The 19,931-nt window shown below is 38.3% G+C and overlaps 1 protein-coding gene across 1 annotated transcript in view; it reads left to right on the top strand.

The window, feature by feature from the left end:
* The window catches only part of LOC126342088 (F-box only protein 9), an 82,580-nt gene that overhangs the window by 44,874 nt on the left and 17,775 nt on the right, over positions 1–19,931 (top strand). The window contains exons 4-6 of the mRNA XM_050001825.1: positions 6,826–6,991; positions 14,576–14,688; positions 15,648–15,811. Of these exons, the coding sequence (XP_049857782.1) occupies positions 6,826–6,991; positions 14,576–14,688; positions 15,648–15,811 (443 nt within the window). The remainder of the gene's footprint in view (positions 1–6,825; positions 6,992–14,575; positions 14,689–15,647; positions 15,812–19,931) is intronic.

Raw genomic sequence — 19,931 nt, 5'->3', positions numbered from 1 at the left:
AGCCCATGTCCACCACAGTAGTACAGCTTTATATTCCAACTACCCTGTAGATGATAAAGAGATTGAAGAAATGTATGATGAAATAAAAGAAATTATTCAGATAGTTAAGGGAGATGAAAATTTAATTGTGATGGGGGACTATAATTTGATAGCAGGAAAAGGAAGAGGAGGGAAAGTAGTAGGTGAATATGGACTGGGGGAAAGGAAAGAAAGAAGAAGCTATTTGAATGAACTTTGCACAGAGCATAATTTAATCATTGCAATCACTTTGTTTAAGAATAGATATGGTCTCTGACCACACTTTATTGGTTATGAACTGTAGACTAAAACAGAAGGAATTGGGAAAAGGTAGGAGATGAAGGAGGTGGGACCTGCATAAGTTGAAAGAATGAGAGATTATTGAGAGATCAAGAGGGAGCATTAGGCAATGGTTCACTAGAACAGAGGAAGGACATATAGTAAAAGACAGATGGGTAGCCTTGAGAGATGAAATAGTGAAGGCAGCAGAGTATCAGATAATCAAAAAGTTAAGGCCTAGTAGAAATCTGCCAATATCATAGGAGTTATTATATTTAATAGATTAAAGGAGAAAATAGAAAAATGCAGCAATTCATGCAAGTGAAAGAGAATACAAATATCTAAAAATGAGATTGACAGGAAGTGCAAAATTGCTAAGCAGGGATGGGTAGAGGACAAATGTTAGGATTTAGAGCATGTTTCCCCTAGTGAAAGATAGTTATCAACTACAGGAAAATTAAAGAGACATTTGCGAAAAAGAGAAGCAACTGTAGGAATATCAAGAGCTCAGACGGATACTAAGCAAAGAAGGGAAAGCAGAAAGGTGGAAGTAGTATACAGAATGTCCCATTTTAATCTATACCAACCAATATCCCTGGAGCAGCACAATTCTGCAGAAAAAAGTCTCTAGTAAAAGTTGTAAGTTTTGAAGGGAGTAATGGATTGGTTACCTTGAAATGACCTTGAACCCTGTTTTCAAGTTCAAACCAAACAGGAAATAATTTGCATTGTTTGTAGGGAACATTTTTTTCGAAACCCAATGGTTTGTCGCGAGGGGGCACTTCATTGCAACGTCACCAGGTTCCCAGTACCTTTAGAACAAAGTGAGATCAGGAAAAATTTTCGATGAAAATCTTGTTTCTTAATTCAGTCAACTGCTGAAATTTTTGTGAACTTGAAATGGCCTTTTAATTCTTTAGTAGGGATTAACCTGAAAGCAAATACTGTCGGCATTAGTGGAACCCAAGGTGCACCACATGGAGGTTGCCCAGCGGACTTTGCACAACATTTGCCCTGGAAAGGGCTGATTAACATGGTTCTCACTGGAAATTTAGGATATCAGATGATCAACTGCCCATTTTTCCTAATGCACATTTGCACTCTCTTTTGGAAACTGGTCTCGACATCATTCAATGTCTGATGGGTGATTGCCAGGAATGCCACCACAATTCTTTCTCTCATATCTTCTGGTGTCGTTGGGGGAGTGGAGTACACCTTCTGCTTCACAGCTCCCCATAAGAAGTCCAATGTGGTAAGTCTGGCGATCTTGGCGGGAATTCACAAATTGCACTACCGATACCAATCCATCGATTCAGGTAACTTGCATTAAGGTACCTTCTGACAGGCAAGTTCTGATGTGAAGGGGCACTGTCACGTTGAAACCACAGATGTCCTCATGTGTCTAGGGGAATATTTTCTAGTAAAGGAAGCTCCAGATTCTGGAGAATATGAAGATAGTGTAAATCATTCAGCATCTCGCCAAGAACTGGGCCAATTATGTAATCTCCAACTATGCCCATCCAGACATTGATTGACTACTGTATCTGTGTTTGGCTATCTCTTTGCACGCGAGACTTTGCTTCTGCCCAATAGTGTGCTTTACGAAGATTGACTCCTACCATGTTGTCAAAATTCGCCTCGTCTGTAAAGAGAGTGTATGCGAAGAAAAAGGTATCACAATGTATTAGCATATCGGCATATCGACAAAACGCTGGACATCTCTCAGGATCCCCAGGCTCAATTGCTTGGGTGATATATAAATGATACGGGTAGGACTTAAAAGTTCTTAAAACACCAGATACTGTTGATCGAGGCACACTATGCATTCGCTGAATCTGATCAGTCGAAAGGTGTGGATCTTCAGTGATGATAGCACGAACTCCCAGCACAGTCACCTCTCTCAGGCGCGTCTTTCGTCTCTGCCTTTTCGAGGTCCCTCTTTCAGCTTGTCTTACAAGAGACCTAATTGTAACCTTTTCTGTCTGATGGGCATCGTGATAGCTTTTTGCATACAATCTTTGTGCAGCTGCATAATTATTGCAAACTCGTTAATAGTTTTTATCATTCTCACTATTTCTAACAGTGTGTAATCAGCCATTTTGGACAGATTAAAGTCGAACAATAAATTGTACTAATCACTTTTACTGTTATTGGTTTTCTTAGGTTTTTCCTTAAGCGAAACATCCAGCATGCATGTTGAAGGACAACTGACTTATTACAGTGTATGCCACCCATTTGTTTGCACATGCTTGCTGTTTTTTATGCCACAATGTGAAGCCAAAACATACAGTATTCAAGTGCACTCTTTCAGAAAATTACTGAGGTGTGTAACAGATGTGTGTCTTTCTAGAGAGCACTCGATATTGACATAAATAATAAAGTAATGAAATACTCCATAGTAATTCATCCTTTTCAAGGCAGAAACGAAAGACGGATCTGCAAAAGTCAAATATGAGACTAAGTGACTCAGATCAATTTTTATCTTATGGGCTCCAAACATTCGTGTTGAGAATAATTTTGCTTGTATGGATTTGGAAAAAATTTGTTTTGCTGGAATTCATTAGAGCCTCATGAGACGAAATTGTTCTGAGTCCCATGAGGTGAAATTTATCAGAAATCAAGGAGGTGGAATTTTTCTAAATCCCTTAACACGTATTTTTCCTAAGCCCATAAGAATAATTTTTGAGATTCGCACCAATCAAGAACCATACTAAGTGAGCACAGCCAAGAAATTTTCACTCTCCAAAGGTAAAACTTCTCTGAACCACCAGTCATGATTTCAAATTCCTCAACAATGACGCTTATTAGTTAGCCTCAAAGCTCCATCCTTCTCTTCTCTGATTATGCCAGCACAAGCTGCTGATTCAGCACCCTCAAAGTGGTATACATAAGGTTCTGCTAATGCCGATAGTATTTGCTTTCAGGTTAATCCCTACTGAAGAATTTCAAGACCATTTCAAGTTCACAAAAATTTTACCAGTGGATAGAGTTCAGAAATCATACAAGATTTTCATTGACAATTTTTCCCAGTCTCTCTTTGTTCTCGAGATACTGGTAACCTGACAAAGTTATAATGAAGTGTCCCCTGGTGACAAACCATTGGGTTTAAAAAAAAAATATTCCCTACAAACAATGCATATTTTTTCCCATTGAATATGAATATGGAATAAAAAATATGGGTTACCATTTGCAAAAATGACCTTGACCTTGGTTTGACCTTGAAAACAGGGTTCAAGATCATTTTAAGGTAACCACTCCATGATTCCCTTCAAACCTTAGGACTTTTACTAGAGACTTTTTTCACAGAATTGTGCTGCTCCAGAGGTGATGGCTAGTATAGATTAAAATGAGATACACTGTATGGAGGCTCTACACAAGGATGTAAGTGTAGATGAAAATGAGATGGGAAATATGATACAGTAAGAAGAATTTGACAGAGCACTGAAAGACCTAAGTCAAAACAAGGCACCTGGCGTAGATGATATTCTGTCAGAACTGCTGCTTGCCTCTGGAGCGACAGCCATGACAAAACTATTCCATCTGGTGTGCAGGATGTGTGAGGTAGGTTAAATACCCTCAGATTTCAAGAAGAATCTAATAGTCCCAATTCCAAAGGAAGCAGGTGCTGAGAAGTGTGAATATTTCCAAACTGTCAGTTTAATGATTCATGGTTGCAAAATACTAACACACACTGTTTATGGAATAATGAAACAACTGGTAGAAGCCAATGTCAGTGAAGATCAGTTTGGATTCTGCAGAAATGTCGGAACACGTGAGGCAATGCTAACCCTATAACTCCTCTTGGAACATAGATTAAGGAAAGGCAAACATATGTTTATAGTATTTATAGACTTATAGAAAACTTTTGACAATGTTGACTGGAATACTCTCTTTGAGAGTCTGTAGGTAGCAGGGATAAACTACAGAGAGGAAAAGTCTATTCACAACTTGTACAGAAACTAGACAGCATTTACAAGAGTCAAGGGGCATGAAAGGGAAGCAGTGATTGAAATGGAAATGAGGCAGGGTTGTACTGTATCTCTGATATTATTCAGTATGTACATTGAGTAAGGGGTAAAGGAAACCAAAGAAGAATTTGGAGTAGGTATTAAAGTTCAGGTAGAAAAAATATTTAAAAAAAACTTAAGGTTTGGCAGTGACAGTGTAATTCTGTTGGAGACAGCAAAGAACTTAGAAGAGTGGTTGAATGGAATGGACAGTGGCTTGGAAGGAGGATATGAGATGAACATCAACAAAAACATAACAAGGGTAATGGAATGTTGTCGAAGTAAATCAGGCACTGCTGAGGGAATTAGACTAGGAAACGAAACACTCAAAGTAGTAGATGAGGTTCATAAAATAACTGATGATGGCTGAAGTAGAGAGGATATAAAATGCAGACTGGAAATGGCAAGGAAAGTATTTCTGATGAAGAGAAATTTATTAACACTGAATACAGATGTAAGTATTACGAAGTCTTTTCTGAAGGTACTTGTCTGGAGCGTAAACCATGTATGGAAGCAAAACATGGACGATAAACAGATTAGACAAGAAGAGAATAGAAGCTTTTGAAATGTGATGCTACAGAAAAATGCTGAAGATTATGTAAGTAAATCACATAACTAATGAGGGTGTACTGAAAAGAATTAATGAGGCAAGAAATTTGTGGTACAACGTGACTAAAAGAAGGGGTTGTTTGATAGGGTACATTTTGAGACATTAGTATTGGAGGGAAATGTGGGGAGTAAAAATTGTAGAGGGAGACCAAGAGATTAATGAAGTAATCTGATCCAGAAAGAAGCTAGCTGTAGTAATTTAGAGATGAAGAGGCTTGCACAGAATAGAGTAGCTGCGAGAGCTGCATCAAACCAGTCTTTCGACTGAAGACTACAACAACAACAACGGAAGGCAGCACACAGTAAAGGAGAATGGATGTGACAATAAAGGTATAGCCTTCAGAAGTTTATTGATGGCTGGTTGATACTTAACAACAGAAACTTACACAGAATGAAACAACATAAAATACACCATATCAGATGACATTGCTGAATTGAAAGAACCATGAACAAAAGAATAAGATAAAATGTAACTGGAGAAATGATGAAACATTTTTGGAAATAGATCAAATAATAAATGTCGTGTGACTAGGGCCTCCCATCGGGTAGATCGCTCGCCTGGTGCAAGTCTTTTGATTTGACACCACTTGGGTGACTTGCGCGTCGATGGGGATGAAATGATGATGATTAGGACAACACAACACCCAGTCCCTGAGTGGAGAAAATCTCCAGCCCAGCCAGGAATCGAACGTGGGCCCTTAGGATTGACATTCTGTCGTGCTGACCACTCAGCTACCTGGGGCGGACAATAGATTAAATGTGGAGGGAGCATTCATCTGTCGTGCTGACCACTCAGCTACCTGGGGCGGACAATAGATTAAATGTGGAGGGAGCATTCAAACAGACAAAATGAATTTGATCAACAGTAAGTGATGTAAACTGATATACAGATGGCCTTCACTGACAGTGAACAGTATCCTTTTATAGAATGTGTCCTGTTAACAAATTCTTAAAAGCAAAAGCTTTAATCTTTCACTCCTTCTTCTTATTTGATAATCTTTTTCTCTCATTTATATTTGGATTGTGCTTCCATCTTTCCTTTTTCCATATTAGGACCCCTGTGCCTCTTTTTCATTCATTTTTTCTCGCCTGCATTCTTTCTTGTTCTATACAATGTACTCTAACTGGATTCTTCCCTATTTCTCATTCTCCTTTAATTGGCCTGTTTTTCTTCAAATAAATTACAAAATTAGAGTCTCTATCACTACATTTCATTGCTACTGTCTTCTCATGCAATATAACCCAACCCTACAGTAAGTTGCACTACAACCCACCTTAGAATATGTAGTAGAGGTTGCACAGCGCACACCGCTATCGTAGCAACCTCCTCCCCTCCACTCCCCTTCAAGTCCCTATTTCACCCCTCCATTTCCATTTATTTGAGCATGGTGCCCAAGAAACCTTTGTGCTCTTATTTTTGTTGTAATTATTTCAAGGGATATATGTGGGAGGAAATAATATGTTGACTCTTCTTGTAGCAGACATTCTTAAAATTTCAACTATAGCCCTTTCAATGATATGTAGTCCATCTCTTGCAGCTTATGCTGTGGACAGATAAGCATATCCTAAAACTTTTGCCTCGTGTAAACAAACCTGCTGTGTCCCAGATTTCTGAGAGATCTTTCCTTTCGTTTCTATACATGTGTTTTTTCTAATCTTTTGTGGTCACTTCTCTTCTAAGTGATGAAAACCGTTTGATTGAGTGTCCCAGTGCAGTAACAATAGCAGTGACAGCAGTTTTTTTCTCCTAATGTAATGAGGGGAGCTTTGAGACTTACAATTTTAACCATTGCTTTTTACTGCCACTTTTACTCCGATTGCTTGTTGAATATGCATTTTATTGCTCATATGCATATGTTAATACTCTTTTTATTTCAAGTAAATGAAATCAAATTCCATTCTTCTCTTTCAGGCAAAGAACTTCTTTCTGAAAGGGATGGAGTATGAACAGGATGGCAAATTATATGATGCTATTAGGTTTTACCGAAGAGCTGTTCAGTTAGTGCCAGATATCGAATTTCGTCTGTATTCGTCGAAGATGCAGAACCAGAAAGAAGAGGATGAGGAAGATGATACAAGTAAAATAATTTTATTTTTTGCTACTTTTTTATTTCGGTTTTCTTTCTTTGTTACTAAAAGGACAAATCCTTGATAATGTACTTATACAGTGTGAAAAATCATGGCAAAATGAGGAACTAATCAAATCAGATGACACATTGACACAACTAATACCCTCCTTTATACTAAGAGGGTAAATCAATTATTATGCGCAATTTAGTTATATTTTGGTAGTACTGTCATTTTTCGTTGGTGACTCATGCTTTGTTTATTTGTTGTTATATCTTTGGAGGTAGGTTGCTAAGAAAATTTAAAAAGGGAAATGGATAGGTTAAAGTTAGATATAGTGGAAATTAGTGTAGTTCGGTGGCAGGAGGAACAAGACTTCTGGTCAGGTGACTACAGGGTTATAAACACAAAATCAAATAGGGGTAATGCAGGAGTAGGTTTAATAATGAATAGGAAAATAAGAATGAGGGTAAGCTACTACAAACAGCATAGTGAATGCATTATTGTGGCCAAGATAGATACGAAGCCCACACCTACTACAGTAGTACAAGTTTATATGCCAACTAGCTTTGCAGATGACGAAGAAATTGATGAAATGTATGATCAAATCAAAGAAATTATTCAGATAGTGAAGGGTGACTGGAATTCGGTAGTAGGAAAAGGGAGAGAAGGAAACATAGTAGGTGAATATGGACTGGGGCAAAGAAATGAAAGAGGAAGCCGCCTGGTAGAATTTTGCACAGAGCACAACTTAATCATAGGTAACACTTGGTTCAAGAATCATAAAAGAAGGCTGTATACGTGGAAAAAGCCTGGAGATACTGACAGGTTTCAGATAGATTATATAATGGTAAGACAGAGATTTAGGAACCAGGTTTTAAATTGTAAGACATTTCCAGGGGCAGATGACCACAATCTATTGGTTATGACCTGTAGATTAAAACTGAAGAAACTGCAAAAAGGTGGAAATTTAAGGAGATGGGACCTGGATAAACTTAAAGAACCAGAGGTTGTAGAGAGTTTCAGGGAGAGCGTAAGGGAATAATTGACAGGAATGGGGGAAAGAAATGCAGTAGAAGAAGAATGGGTAGCTTTGAGGGATGAAGTAGTGAAGGCAGCAGAGGATCAAGTATGTAAAAAGATGAGGGCTAGTAGAAATCCTTGGGTAACAGAAGAAATATTGAATTTAATTGATGAAAGGAGAAAATATAAAAATGCAGTAAATGAAGGAATACCAACGTCTCAAAAATGAGATCGACAGGAAGTGCAAAATGGCTAAGCAGGGATGGCTAGAGGACAAATGTAAGGATGTAGAGGCTTATCTCACTAGGGGCAAGATAGATACTGCCTACAGGAAAATTAAAGAGACCTTTGGAGATAAGAGAACCACTTGTATGAACATCAAGAGCTCAGATGGAAACCCAGTTCTAAGCAAAGAAGGGAAAGCAGAAAGGTGGAAGGAGTATATAGAGGGTCTATACAAGGGCGATGTACTTGAGGACAATATTATGGAAATGGAAAAGGATGTAGATGAAGATGAAATGGGAGATATGATACTGCGTGAAGAGTTTGACAGAGCACTGAAAGACCTGAGTCGAAACAAGACCCCCGAAGTAGACAACATTCCATTGGAACTACTGATGGCCTTGGGAGAGCCAGTCCTGACAAAACTCTATCATCTGGTGAGCAAGATGTATGAGGCAGGTGAAATACCCTCAGACTTCAAGAAGAATATAATAATTCCAATCCCAAAGAAAGCAGGTGTTGACAGATATGAAAAATACCGAACTATCAGTTTAATAAGTCACAGTGCAAAATACTAACGTAAATTCTTTACAGACGAATGGAAAAACTAGTAGAATCCGACCTCGAGGAAGATCAGTTTGGATTCCGTAGAAATGTTGGAACACGTGAGGCAACACTGACCCTACGACTTATCTTAGAAGCTAGATTAAGGAAGTGCAAACCTACATTTCAAGCATTTGTAGACTTAGAGAAAGCTTTTGCCAATGTTGACTGGAATACTCTCTTTCAAATTCTGAAGGTGGCAGGGGTAAAATACAGGGAGCGAAAAGCTATTTACAATTTGTACAGAAACCAGATGGCAGTTATAAGAGTTGAGGGGCATGAAAGGGAAGCAGTGGTTGGGAAGGGAGTGAGACAGGGTTGTAGTCTCTCTCCGATGTTATTCAATCTTTATATTGAGCAAGCAGTGAAGGAAACAAAAGAAAAGTTCGGAGTAGGTATTAAAATCCATAGAGAAGAAAAAAAAAATTTGAGGTTCGCCGATGACATTGTAATTCTGTCAGAGACAGCAAAGGACTTGGAAGAGCAGTTAAACGGAATGGATAGCCTCTTGAAAGGAGGATATAAGATGAACATCAACAAAAGCAAAACGAGGGTAATGGTATGTAGTCGAATTAAGTCGGGTGATATTGAGGGTATTAGATTAGGAAATGAGACACTTAAAGTAGTAAAGGAGTTTTGCTATTTGGGGAGCAAAATAACTGATGATGGTCCAAGTAGAGAGGATATAAAATGTAGATTGGGAATAACAAGAAAAGCGTTTCTGAAGAAGAGAAAATTGTTAATATCGAGTATAGATTTAAGTGTCAGGAAGACATTTCTGAAAGTATTTGTATGGAGTGTAGCCATGTATGGAAGTGAAACATGGACGATAAATAGTTTGGACAAGAAGAGAATAGAAGCTTTCAAAATGTGGTGCTACAGAAGAATGCTGAAGATTAGATGGGTAGATCACATAACTAATGAGGAGGTATTGAATAGGATTGGGGAGAAGAGAAGTTTGTGGCACAACTTCACCAGAAGAAGGTATCGGTTGGTAGGTCATGTTCCGAGGCATCAAGGGATCACGAATTTAGTATTGGAGGGTAAAAATTGTAGAGGGAGACCAAGAGATGACTACACTACGCAGATTCAGAAGGATGTAGGTTGCAGTGGGTACTGGGAGGTGAAGAGGCTTGCACAGGATAGAGTAGCATGGAGAGAGCTGCATCAAACCAGTCTCAGGACTGAAGACCACAACAACAACAGCATATCTTTGCAATTCTGAAGCTGCTGGCTTGGTTTTGTTTTCGCTGCCGTGTTCGGGGGTCTATTTGCGCCATAGGAGAGCAGTGTTCAGTGATCCATTTTCTGTGGTTGGAAGGCATATCAGGGGCCGAAATTAATCGAAGACTTTCAGTACAGTATGGGGAAGTGTTTTTTTCCGCAATGGAGTGTCTACAAAGGGATTGAAAGATTACGAAACGGTCGCACAAGTGTTATGCACGATGAAGTAGCTGGGTGACTGTTTACTGTCACAAATAAAGAAACCATGAGCCAGAGAGTAAATGGCAGAGTATGGACTGGAAACATCCAAATTCGCAGTGCAACAAAAAATTCAAGACCCAACTGTACGCAGGATAACTGATGCTTACGGTTTTTTGGAATGCACAAGGTCCAGCACTGGAACTTTATGGGGAAAGTGGCACAACAATAAACAGTATACATTACAGTGAGATGCTTGCTGCCAGGCTAAAACCTCCATTTCAAAGCAAATGCCGAGGATTGCTGTCAAAAGGTGGTGTGTTGTTGCACGATAATGCCCGTTCGCATACTGCTACCCGCATTGCTGGATCATCCTCCATATAGTCTCAATCTTCCCCCCTTCTGACAATCACTTGTTTGGGGATTAAGGGGCCGTTGATTTTCCTCAGACAAAGCAGTGAAAGCAGTGGTGCATTCGTTGCTCAAGTTCAACCAAGAACCTTATTTTATGAGAACCTTCTTTTATGAGGGCATCAGGAAGCTTGTACAATGATGGGCCAAGTGCGTTGAAATGCGAGGACACTATGTCGAAAAATAATGTTCTTGTAAGTTTCCTATTTGATTACAATAAAATTTTATAACTACTTTGCTGGTAATAATTGACTTACCCTCATAGATTCTGATGCCTCATTTTATCCACACTGGTTGGTTGTTACTGGTGTGATTGTGCTTTATTTATCTTAGTGAAACATAGTTATACAAAATGCACTTAAAACCTATGTGATTGTGTGAAGCATGGGCATATGTAGAAATTTTTCCAAGAGGGGCAAAATTCTGAAATTGCAATTTTTTATGTAACTTATTTCATAAGTTTGAAAATCTGTCTTGGCTAAAATAACTAAATCTGTTGAGAACTACGCAGAACTTTTGTGTACCTCAAATGACTGATAGTTATCCAGTTATTATTTTATTCATGGCTGTAATATTCAGTGACTGTAGTACATACTTCAGAATAAATTTCAGTCGTCAGTTCTTAGATATTTTTATTTCACTTTACCAGTTTCGAGAAATTAATTTGACATCCTCAGAAGCTTGCAAAATTCAGGATACAGTAAATCTTTAGGCCCTTGCTATACATTTACAGGAGTTATAAGAAATATATTACAAAAACTTACTTGGTATTGATTTATCGGATATCTGTGTTTTCTTCATAGAAGGATAATGCCATGATATGTCCAAAAATGTACATATTTTATTAATTATTGTAAATACAGATTGACAATTTATGGTAACTGAATCACATGTCTGTGTCAAGCTGTTGTGCTAGCAGCATGGAACATATATAAAAGGATATAAAATTATAACTAAGGTATATCAAGAAGTTATATGACAATATTATGAAAATGGTAGTTGCTACTCACCTGTCTGTCCTCGTACCCTTAAGTGAGGACTGTGCTGCCCACTATCCTTCCCACCCCTCCGACAGTGGTATTCTGCTGCCCACTGAACCTACACAATACCTTTGTCCATCCCTGCTCAACCCCTGCTCCCAACCCCTTGCCTCATGGCTCATATACCTGTAATAGACCTACATGCATGACCTGTCCCACACATCCTCCCACCACCACGTAGTCCAGTCCGGTCACAATTGTCACTTGTCCCAACAAAGGTGGGCTGGGATACCTGTGAATTTGGTCATTTGGTCTACCAGCTAAGCTGCAACCACTATGTTGTATCCCAGGTGGGCATGACGACAACTTTTTACAGCCTAGGTCTGAACCAAGTCAATACTCATCTCAACGACAGTTCGTCAATTTATTCTGCAGCCATACCAACTCAACTGCTGAGTTTGTACACCATGTGGTGCTGTATTACACATCATAGAGTCAAGAAGGTTCCAGTTTCTGGGGAGGATGTCTTTTTGATTTTGTCAAGCATTTGTGCTCAAGCTTAAGTATATTAAGCTGTGTTCTGAAGGGTCTGCTGCAATAATTCTGCCGCATAAAACTGAAAGTAAATTTTACAAGCCATCGCAGGTCTTCTTTTTTTTAACAGGCTATTGAGATTCCATTGTTCAGCAATGGCATGGGGCATTTTTGAGGAAGTTTGGGACAGATTATGGGTACCTGTGTGCTGCAGCCATTGTAAGGTGCCTCTTATGTGAGGAAGACATTTTTAACAATTTTAATAAATTATTGTCTCTTATTGATGTATTCATGGTAGTTAGGAAGTGCTGTAGTCCTTAGCTGGCCATGAGTCGGAGAGCATTTCCCACGCTGGCTGGCTAGGTGACGAGTCGACCATATGTCGCGCGTAGTGGGGTGGGGCTTGGCACTGGACCATAGCAACAAGCGTTAGCCTAGGAAATATACATGACGGGAAGTACCGCCATCTTGGCACCAAAGTCACCGATTTTGTTTATTTATATTTAATAATTAAAGTCATTTATGACAACATGAATACTAGGAGCAGCCTCTGGATGTTTAAAGCTATTTATCATAATTTTGCCTCATTAGAATTCACATCCTTTCATGAACAAATGTACATCGTAGTAAGTACGAACTTGATCGGAAATCCTCGAACTGTAACGAAACTAGTAAGAGATACGGACTGCGCGCCAAAGTCGGCAGTCAGCGTTAAGAGCTCTTCCTGTCTTGTTCGATAGTAGCCATGCTCTCGGATATGAGTAGTTTGTGACATGAGTATTTCATTATTGATCTAATAGGAATAAAACTGATATTACGGCATTCTGAATGTTAATTTCAAGTAAATAGATACCCCAAAGTTGATTGACAGCAATTGCAGATAATTAGCTTCCACCGACAGAGACATCCAATGCACCAATGAAGAATCTGTACAGGACTGCATTTACGAGGGCTGCACTGCGCACAGGTAGGAAATCCGATGACACGACCCACCAAGGCAGATCAAGGAAGGTCCGACTTACACTCGCAAATTCCGGGTGGAAAAGCTGACCAGTCATTCTGTACGTCACATATACCACCCTCTACGGACTCGCAGCTAAGCTGAGGAATAACAATATCAGTTTAGAATCGAGGGGATCTTGCACCGTGTTTATGTTGAACAAAGAATTTGCACATTGGGGTGTTGGACCATCCCATCCAACAGCTCAGAAAGGGCTGTATAGGGAAAATTCAGAGAAAAGGCAGAGTACACTATTTAAGTACTTTTCTCGTGCAATTCATATCCGTCTTGACTGAAGAAGATGATGCAACTGTCATCGTGAAGGGCATGAAAACAGGGGGGGGGGGGGGGGGGGGGAGGGGGGGGGGAGCTAGTCACAGTATTTTCCATTGTGAAAGGCAATGTTAATCTATAGTTTAGTAGCATCATAGATAATTAATGCTCGAAATTCAAGAGTATTCTGTAATGAATAAATAATGTGTACGCAGAATCCATAAGGAGCAAGTCTCCTCTCCCCTTGTCTCCAATCCCCTCATCCCCCACCCCCACCATGCCCCTAACACCCTTACAGATACCTATATTTCCACTCAGTTCAGCATTTCTTATCGATGATGGTTGTTAAATAGTGGAATAAATAATTATACTACAAGCGTCTTAGTGACTAAATGTCTTAGATATCTGTCTACTCATTATTTCCTTCTTGATACATTCCAACAGTAAAAAAAGTGTCTCGTAGTTTGATAATCGTTTAGAAACAATGTCCAAATTAAACTCATTGATTAATCAGCCCTCAGGAAACATATTGTTTATCATTGTGTTGCCATTTATCTGTATTGCCATTTCTAGTATCACTTATTCACAGTAAATTGAATGAATAAAGGTGGTGCTCTTCTTCCTTATTTGCAGAAAAACTCATAGTTACCATTGAAGTCACCATATAAGTCTTATACTATATGCCACTCACTGAAAGAAGCTCTCTGACAGCTTGGTACCTTGTTGCCAGCTTTAAACCACCCAGAGCGAAAGGCTGCCGCAGCCCTGGCTGAAAGCCCTAGTTGCCTAGAGCTGCGACAACACTGAGACGTTGCCATAGAATCATTAACAAAATTATATTACATGTTGGTTTGTGGCTGATGTCAGATGCATATGTGCCAAGCCTGCTTCAATTGTACAAACTCTCTTGCTTTATGCACTGTAGTAATTTTTGTGACCTCCTATTTATGTAATCTGTTAATGCTTTACAGTGATGGTTTGTGACATCAACACATTATTATTAGATATTGAAAAATATTATATTGCTTGAAAATCACTTTTAGTGATGCTGTTTGCTAGGTGTAAATGCACCTGCATATTTAAATTCTATTCTTCAGTTTTACCAGATATTTATTTAATAATTACAGATGGAAATGAAGAAGATTCTAGTGACTCAATGGATGAGGTTGATGTGTTGGATCGAGCCCAGAAGGTGTTTAACAAAACTCACTGTATTTGTTTACCAGAGTACCCACAGAAGGTATGTATGTCCATACAGACATAGAACATTACTGTGCAATTATTGCACTTCATAACTTACTTAAAAGTGTACGTAATTCTATAATCTGCAGTTGAATGATACGCAATTGAAAGAACATAGTCTTTGCTATTTCTGTTCAACCTTTGCACAAGTGTTATGTTGTTCACAAATCTTCTTTGAGAGAAGACTTATTAGAAATGTAAATAATATCTGTGTGAATCTAGTAATCCAATTATTTTCCAGACAAAGTGAAATGCATTCACAGAAAGTTTTTTCTTATAGAATAGTCATACAGCATTTTATTTTTATACAAATAAACTTACATACATTATTATTGTAGCCTGTAAATTTTATGAACCCCTCAACCCACTTAATATTTTCAGAAATTAGTTCGTTTATGTAATTTCAACTGTGTAGTATGTATAGATGACAGCATCATCCTGTGATGCAAAGCATTATTCCATACTACTGAAAAGGTTAAACATAACATCTCTTTGTAGTTGATGAGCCTATCAGAAGCAATCTAAGTTGCCTTCCGTTAAAGAAGTTTGCAAATTCTTTCAAGAGATTAACTATTCTGCCATCTGATATGTGTTACTACAAAAGTGTTTGGAAGTGGCATGTATTGCAGACTAAATCAATTTCCATTTTTTGCTTGTATTAGTGGTTGGCCCAGAACATACTAAATAACCTCCTTATCAATGATATACTTAATCTAGAGGAGCAAAGGCACGAATCTGAAAGTAAAATACGCTGGGATAGTATCAGTAGGCTTAGAAATTTAAAGGCATGATCAAAACTTTACATTCACTGCTATCAAACTATAAAGAAATATGCTAGAGTACATAAAGTGTTTAAATGGAAAGAAAGTTAAATCACATGTTTCAATATGTTGGAGCTTATTTGTATCTATTACCCATGTTGTATATCCCAGCACTGATGATTGTTCATGTTGACAGACAACACACATATCAGCTCTGCCATTGGAGATAATGCTGTATATAATGCGGTGGGTGGTGTCCTCAGAGTTAGACATTCGATCATTGGAAATGTGCTCACGTGTTTGCCGTGGCTTCTACCTGTGTTGTCGGGATCCAAAGATTTGGAGGCTAGCATGTACCAGGTGAGAAACTAGAGTAGACTAAGTCATATTTGACTACTAAAAATAATAAGATCTAGTTAAATTACGATTTTTAGAAACAAGTCAGTGTGCAGAGTCATATTGAAAGTTTTAAAACTCTTATCTGTTGCTGCTGGTTGTTTAAAAACCAAGAAAGACAGTTCCTGACCTTGGTGCGAATTTTCACATGCCATTTCAGTCATGTTGTTTCTAAGTTGTGTAAGATTCCTCTTGTTCAACCTGCTGTGTGGACTCTAGTACTTTATTTGTTTTCCTATACTGGTCTGTTGTACTGAGGCAGCAATGGAGTTGAAACGAGAGTATTTTTGGATGATGACTTTTTTTGTGATTTTAAAATATGATTGACTGCAAATCACTGTTTGTAAAATCTGTAGCAGGTTTTTAGCATTTCTTCAGTTTCCATTGCAACAATCCTCAGCTGATTTAATGAGTTAAACCATGATAAAAACTGTCTTGAAACTAAATTTTGTCATGGCTTCTGGTGACATCCACTACTGAAAAAAGCTATTTATGAGTTAGGGCTATGATTGAAGAGGATTTCCTTTGCACCTGTCAAGAAACTGAGTGCTGTTTTTGGGACTGGATAAGCAAAAGTTTATAAAATCCTGCATGATGAACTGCGGCTAAAACATATGGATAACACACTTATTAACCTCTGTACAAAAAACTTTCTACATTGAATTCGGCCATCAGATACTAAAAACATTAATTTTGCATCTGTAAGATAAGAGCAGTATTTAATGTTACAAATGAAGAATTTAGGCTGTACCAGCTATACACTGAAATGAGGTGGTAATCATGTATTTCTATCTTCCTGGAAGGTAACCATCCACTAAAGTGAAAGGAAATAAGAATTGCTTGCAGATTCTTTAGAACAGGTGGGTTACAATGGCACCATTTTTGTAGATAAAAGCAAAACAGTAACTTTAGATTGGACTTAATCAGCCTAATTCATCACATAATCGGGGGCAATAATGCAACATTGCAGAGTAACCATGGAGCCCATGGAATACTGTGATAAGGCTGCCTAGATCATCACCGAATCCCTGCCGTTTCACTCTTGGGATGCAAACTCGGCCAAAAGTTGGAAATAGTGTGAAATAAAGACTCATCCATCTAAGTGACAGTCTTCCATTGTTCCATCATCCACATTTATGGCTTCAGCACCTTGTTATCCTGTGGTTTTGAAATTTCAGCTTGCCCTTCAACTACCGGTTTATGGAGCCCCTTTTTGTTGTTTTGTTACTGACTGTTTGTGAGTGCAACATTTAGTTCTGCAGTAGCTTTTGCTGCTGTTGTCCTCTTCAATGACAATCTATCACAATCACTCAACACACACTTTTGTCTGCATTGTGACTTAGCAGATGATGTTTTCTGTATTCCTCTGTGCAGTTCAAAACTTCAGTACACCGTGTCATGAAATACCAAAAACTTAGAGTACATAAGTTATGGAAGCAGCCACCATACAAGCACCAATAATTTGCCCACATACGAATTCGCTTGACTGTGACATAATGCACTCATAACTGCACGGAGCATTGTTCTGACTGCAAGGGACAGTTGCAAAGTATTGAGGCACTTGCACAGGTGTTGTTCATGATAAAATACAACAGTGCAACCTGCGGGGAACTGCATTTGTGTCCCAGGTATGCATTTTGTTTATGTTTCCATAATTTGGTCCAACCCCTGTTTCTTCTTCCTATTCTTAAAAATCACATGGAATTGTCTATAGTCATGTTGATTTGAGTTTTCAAAACCAGTCTTCGGCATGTAAGATTCATACTTAAAAACTTTCCAAAAGAAGTGTGATGAGATGCCTTCACCAGTCAGTTTGATTGGATTCAGCTGTGCACAGAGCATCAGGGACAGAACTTCAAACAGTTGTAAAGATATGTGTTTTTAAATATGCCAGTTAAAATGATAATCTCAAAACTTTCAGAATATCATTTGCATTGTTCGTTACTAGAAAATGTTTTTATAAGTATTTTTTTTTAGGCAGATATTGTAAGAGGTTTTTTTTCCAGATGCATGAAAATGTTGAATAACTGTCTCTCCAGTATGGTATTTTGTATGAACTGCACCATAACTGAAATAACAAAAACACGAAATGAGTTTTGTCAGATTAACACTAGTCTTGATACCTAGTGCTGAGTAATGTATGGGCAGAACAAAAGAGGGGAGATATCTGCTAAGATTTCAAAGCACTTAGCAGTGCTGGATAAGAACAAAAATTTCATAGCTAAGTAGACATCTCTGCAATTTTGTAATTCCTAGTTTGATGATGGTTTGTTCTTGCACCATTGACCTGGTATTTGAGAGTATGTATATCAATAATCTCTCACACACATGAAATCATATTTGTGTTTATGATATTATATTACAAAATTCATTTGAATAAAGACCAATCCAAATAGTTTTCAAACTGTCTCTGCAGCACATGTGCACCTTTGTGATTGTTGTGATCATCATGACACCTAGAACGCATGTTTCACAATTTTTGTTATTTCGTAATTTATGGCATTAATTGACACCTTTGCACTCCTTGAGTTGCTCAAATGTTTTTGGTTTATTTAATGAAATGCTGCACCGGTTATGTATTTTTTCATGCAATATATTTTCTAGACTTTATTCTTGTCGTCAAGTGCAAATATTTACGTAAATGTTTTCTGTGATGTTTCACACAAAGACAGTGTGAGTAAGGTTTGTGTGTGTGTGTGTGTGTGTGTGTGTGTGTGTGTGTGTGTGTGTGTGTGTGTAAGGGGGGGGGGGGGGGCAGTCTGCATAATGGAGGAAGCACAGTACTTCATAAACTCAAAAAAAGACAACTAGAGTGCAAGAGATGCAGGACGGCATGTCAGATCCAGATATTGCACAATTTACTTCTGTAAATATTTGTGCTCAGTAGCAAGATTAAATTTTTGAAAAGCATTGCACTAAGGATGAAAAAATATATAACTGGTGCAGTGTTTCATTATTTGAATAATGAATCTCACAATTTCTGGATTTCCAGTTTTGATGAACAGAATTAAGTCAAAGATTACCACTTCCAAGTCAGTCACCATTTCTAGTTACGTCGGCAGCTAAATAGAGTATGGAATTTTGATACCCTTTTTTGGATAATGAACAAGCCCCTAATTGTGTTTTGATGCCTGTTGCATACATATTTCGTACCAAAGTATGAAAATGCAAGGGGGATTCTATACATAAATGCATGGTGGTTGCTATACATAACTTTTACGAATTAAAAAATTATTTTCCACATTTTACATTTTTGTGTATTTTACACCACTTTTTAGTCCCTTGAAAAGTTTAGAAGTAGGGTTTCACTGCATGGAGGTACATGGCTGAAACTGTTAACATTTCATACTAGAAGCAAAAGATAGTCCCTAAAAATAGATGCTAAAGAAAGGTTGTGTAGGTGTTTTACAAAGGGAATGGAATAGACTCAAGCAGCTCTGGAGAAAGAGTACTAAACATAGCACTACACCATTGCCATAATAACAAGGCAAATCAGAAGAATTGGAAAAACTTCTCTTGGGTAAAGGTGAAGATGATTTCTGCAAAGATCATATATCATCAGCGTATTGAGCACACAACAGGTGATTGAGAGATTGAGAAACAGTAGGAACATAATTTAGAAACCCTATTTATTCATAGACAATATGAATTAGGATAGATTGCTACTTACCACACAGAACAGGTAATGTTTGATAGAGAGGCATATTTAAAATAGACTAAGCCACAGAGAGAGAGAGAGAGAGAGAGAGAGAGAGAGAGAGAGAGAGAGAGAGATTTGTACATGCACAACTTGCACAAGGGCAGCCCTGATTTTCATGGGTAGGAAATGTCTGTGACCGGACTGGAGTAGGTGATAGTGGGAGGAAGTATTGGATAGGTCTTGCTTCTAAGTGTCTTACAGGGATTTGAGCCATGGGACATGGCATTAAGAGCAGGAGTGGAATAGTGACAGACAAGGATATTGTGTAGGTTAAGTGGACAGCATAATACCACTGGAGGAATGACAGAAAGGATATTTCTCATTTCAGGGCATGGAGAGAGGTAGTTGAAGCTCTGGTTTCACCATATCCTTGCCCATCTGTAT

This window comes from Schistocerca gregaria, chromosome 1 (genome assembly GCF_023897955.1).
Source record: "Schistocerca gregaria isolate iqSchGreg1 chromosome 1, iqSchGreg1.2, whole genome shotgun sequence".
Taxonomy (NCBI): domain Eukaryota; kingdom Metazoa; phylum Arthropoda; class Insecta; order Orthoptera; family Acrididae; genus Schistocerca; species Schistocerca gregaria.
Note: the sequence above shows the minus strand (reverse complement) of the source record. Positions and strands in the feature narration are given on the sequence as shown.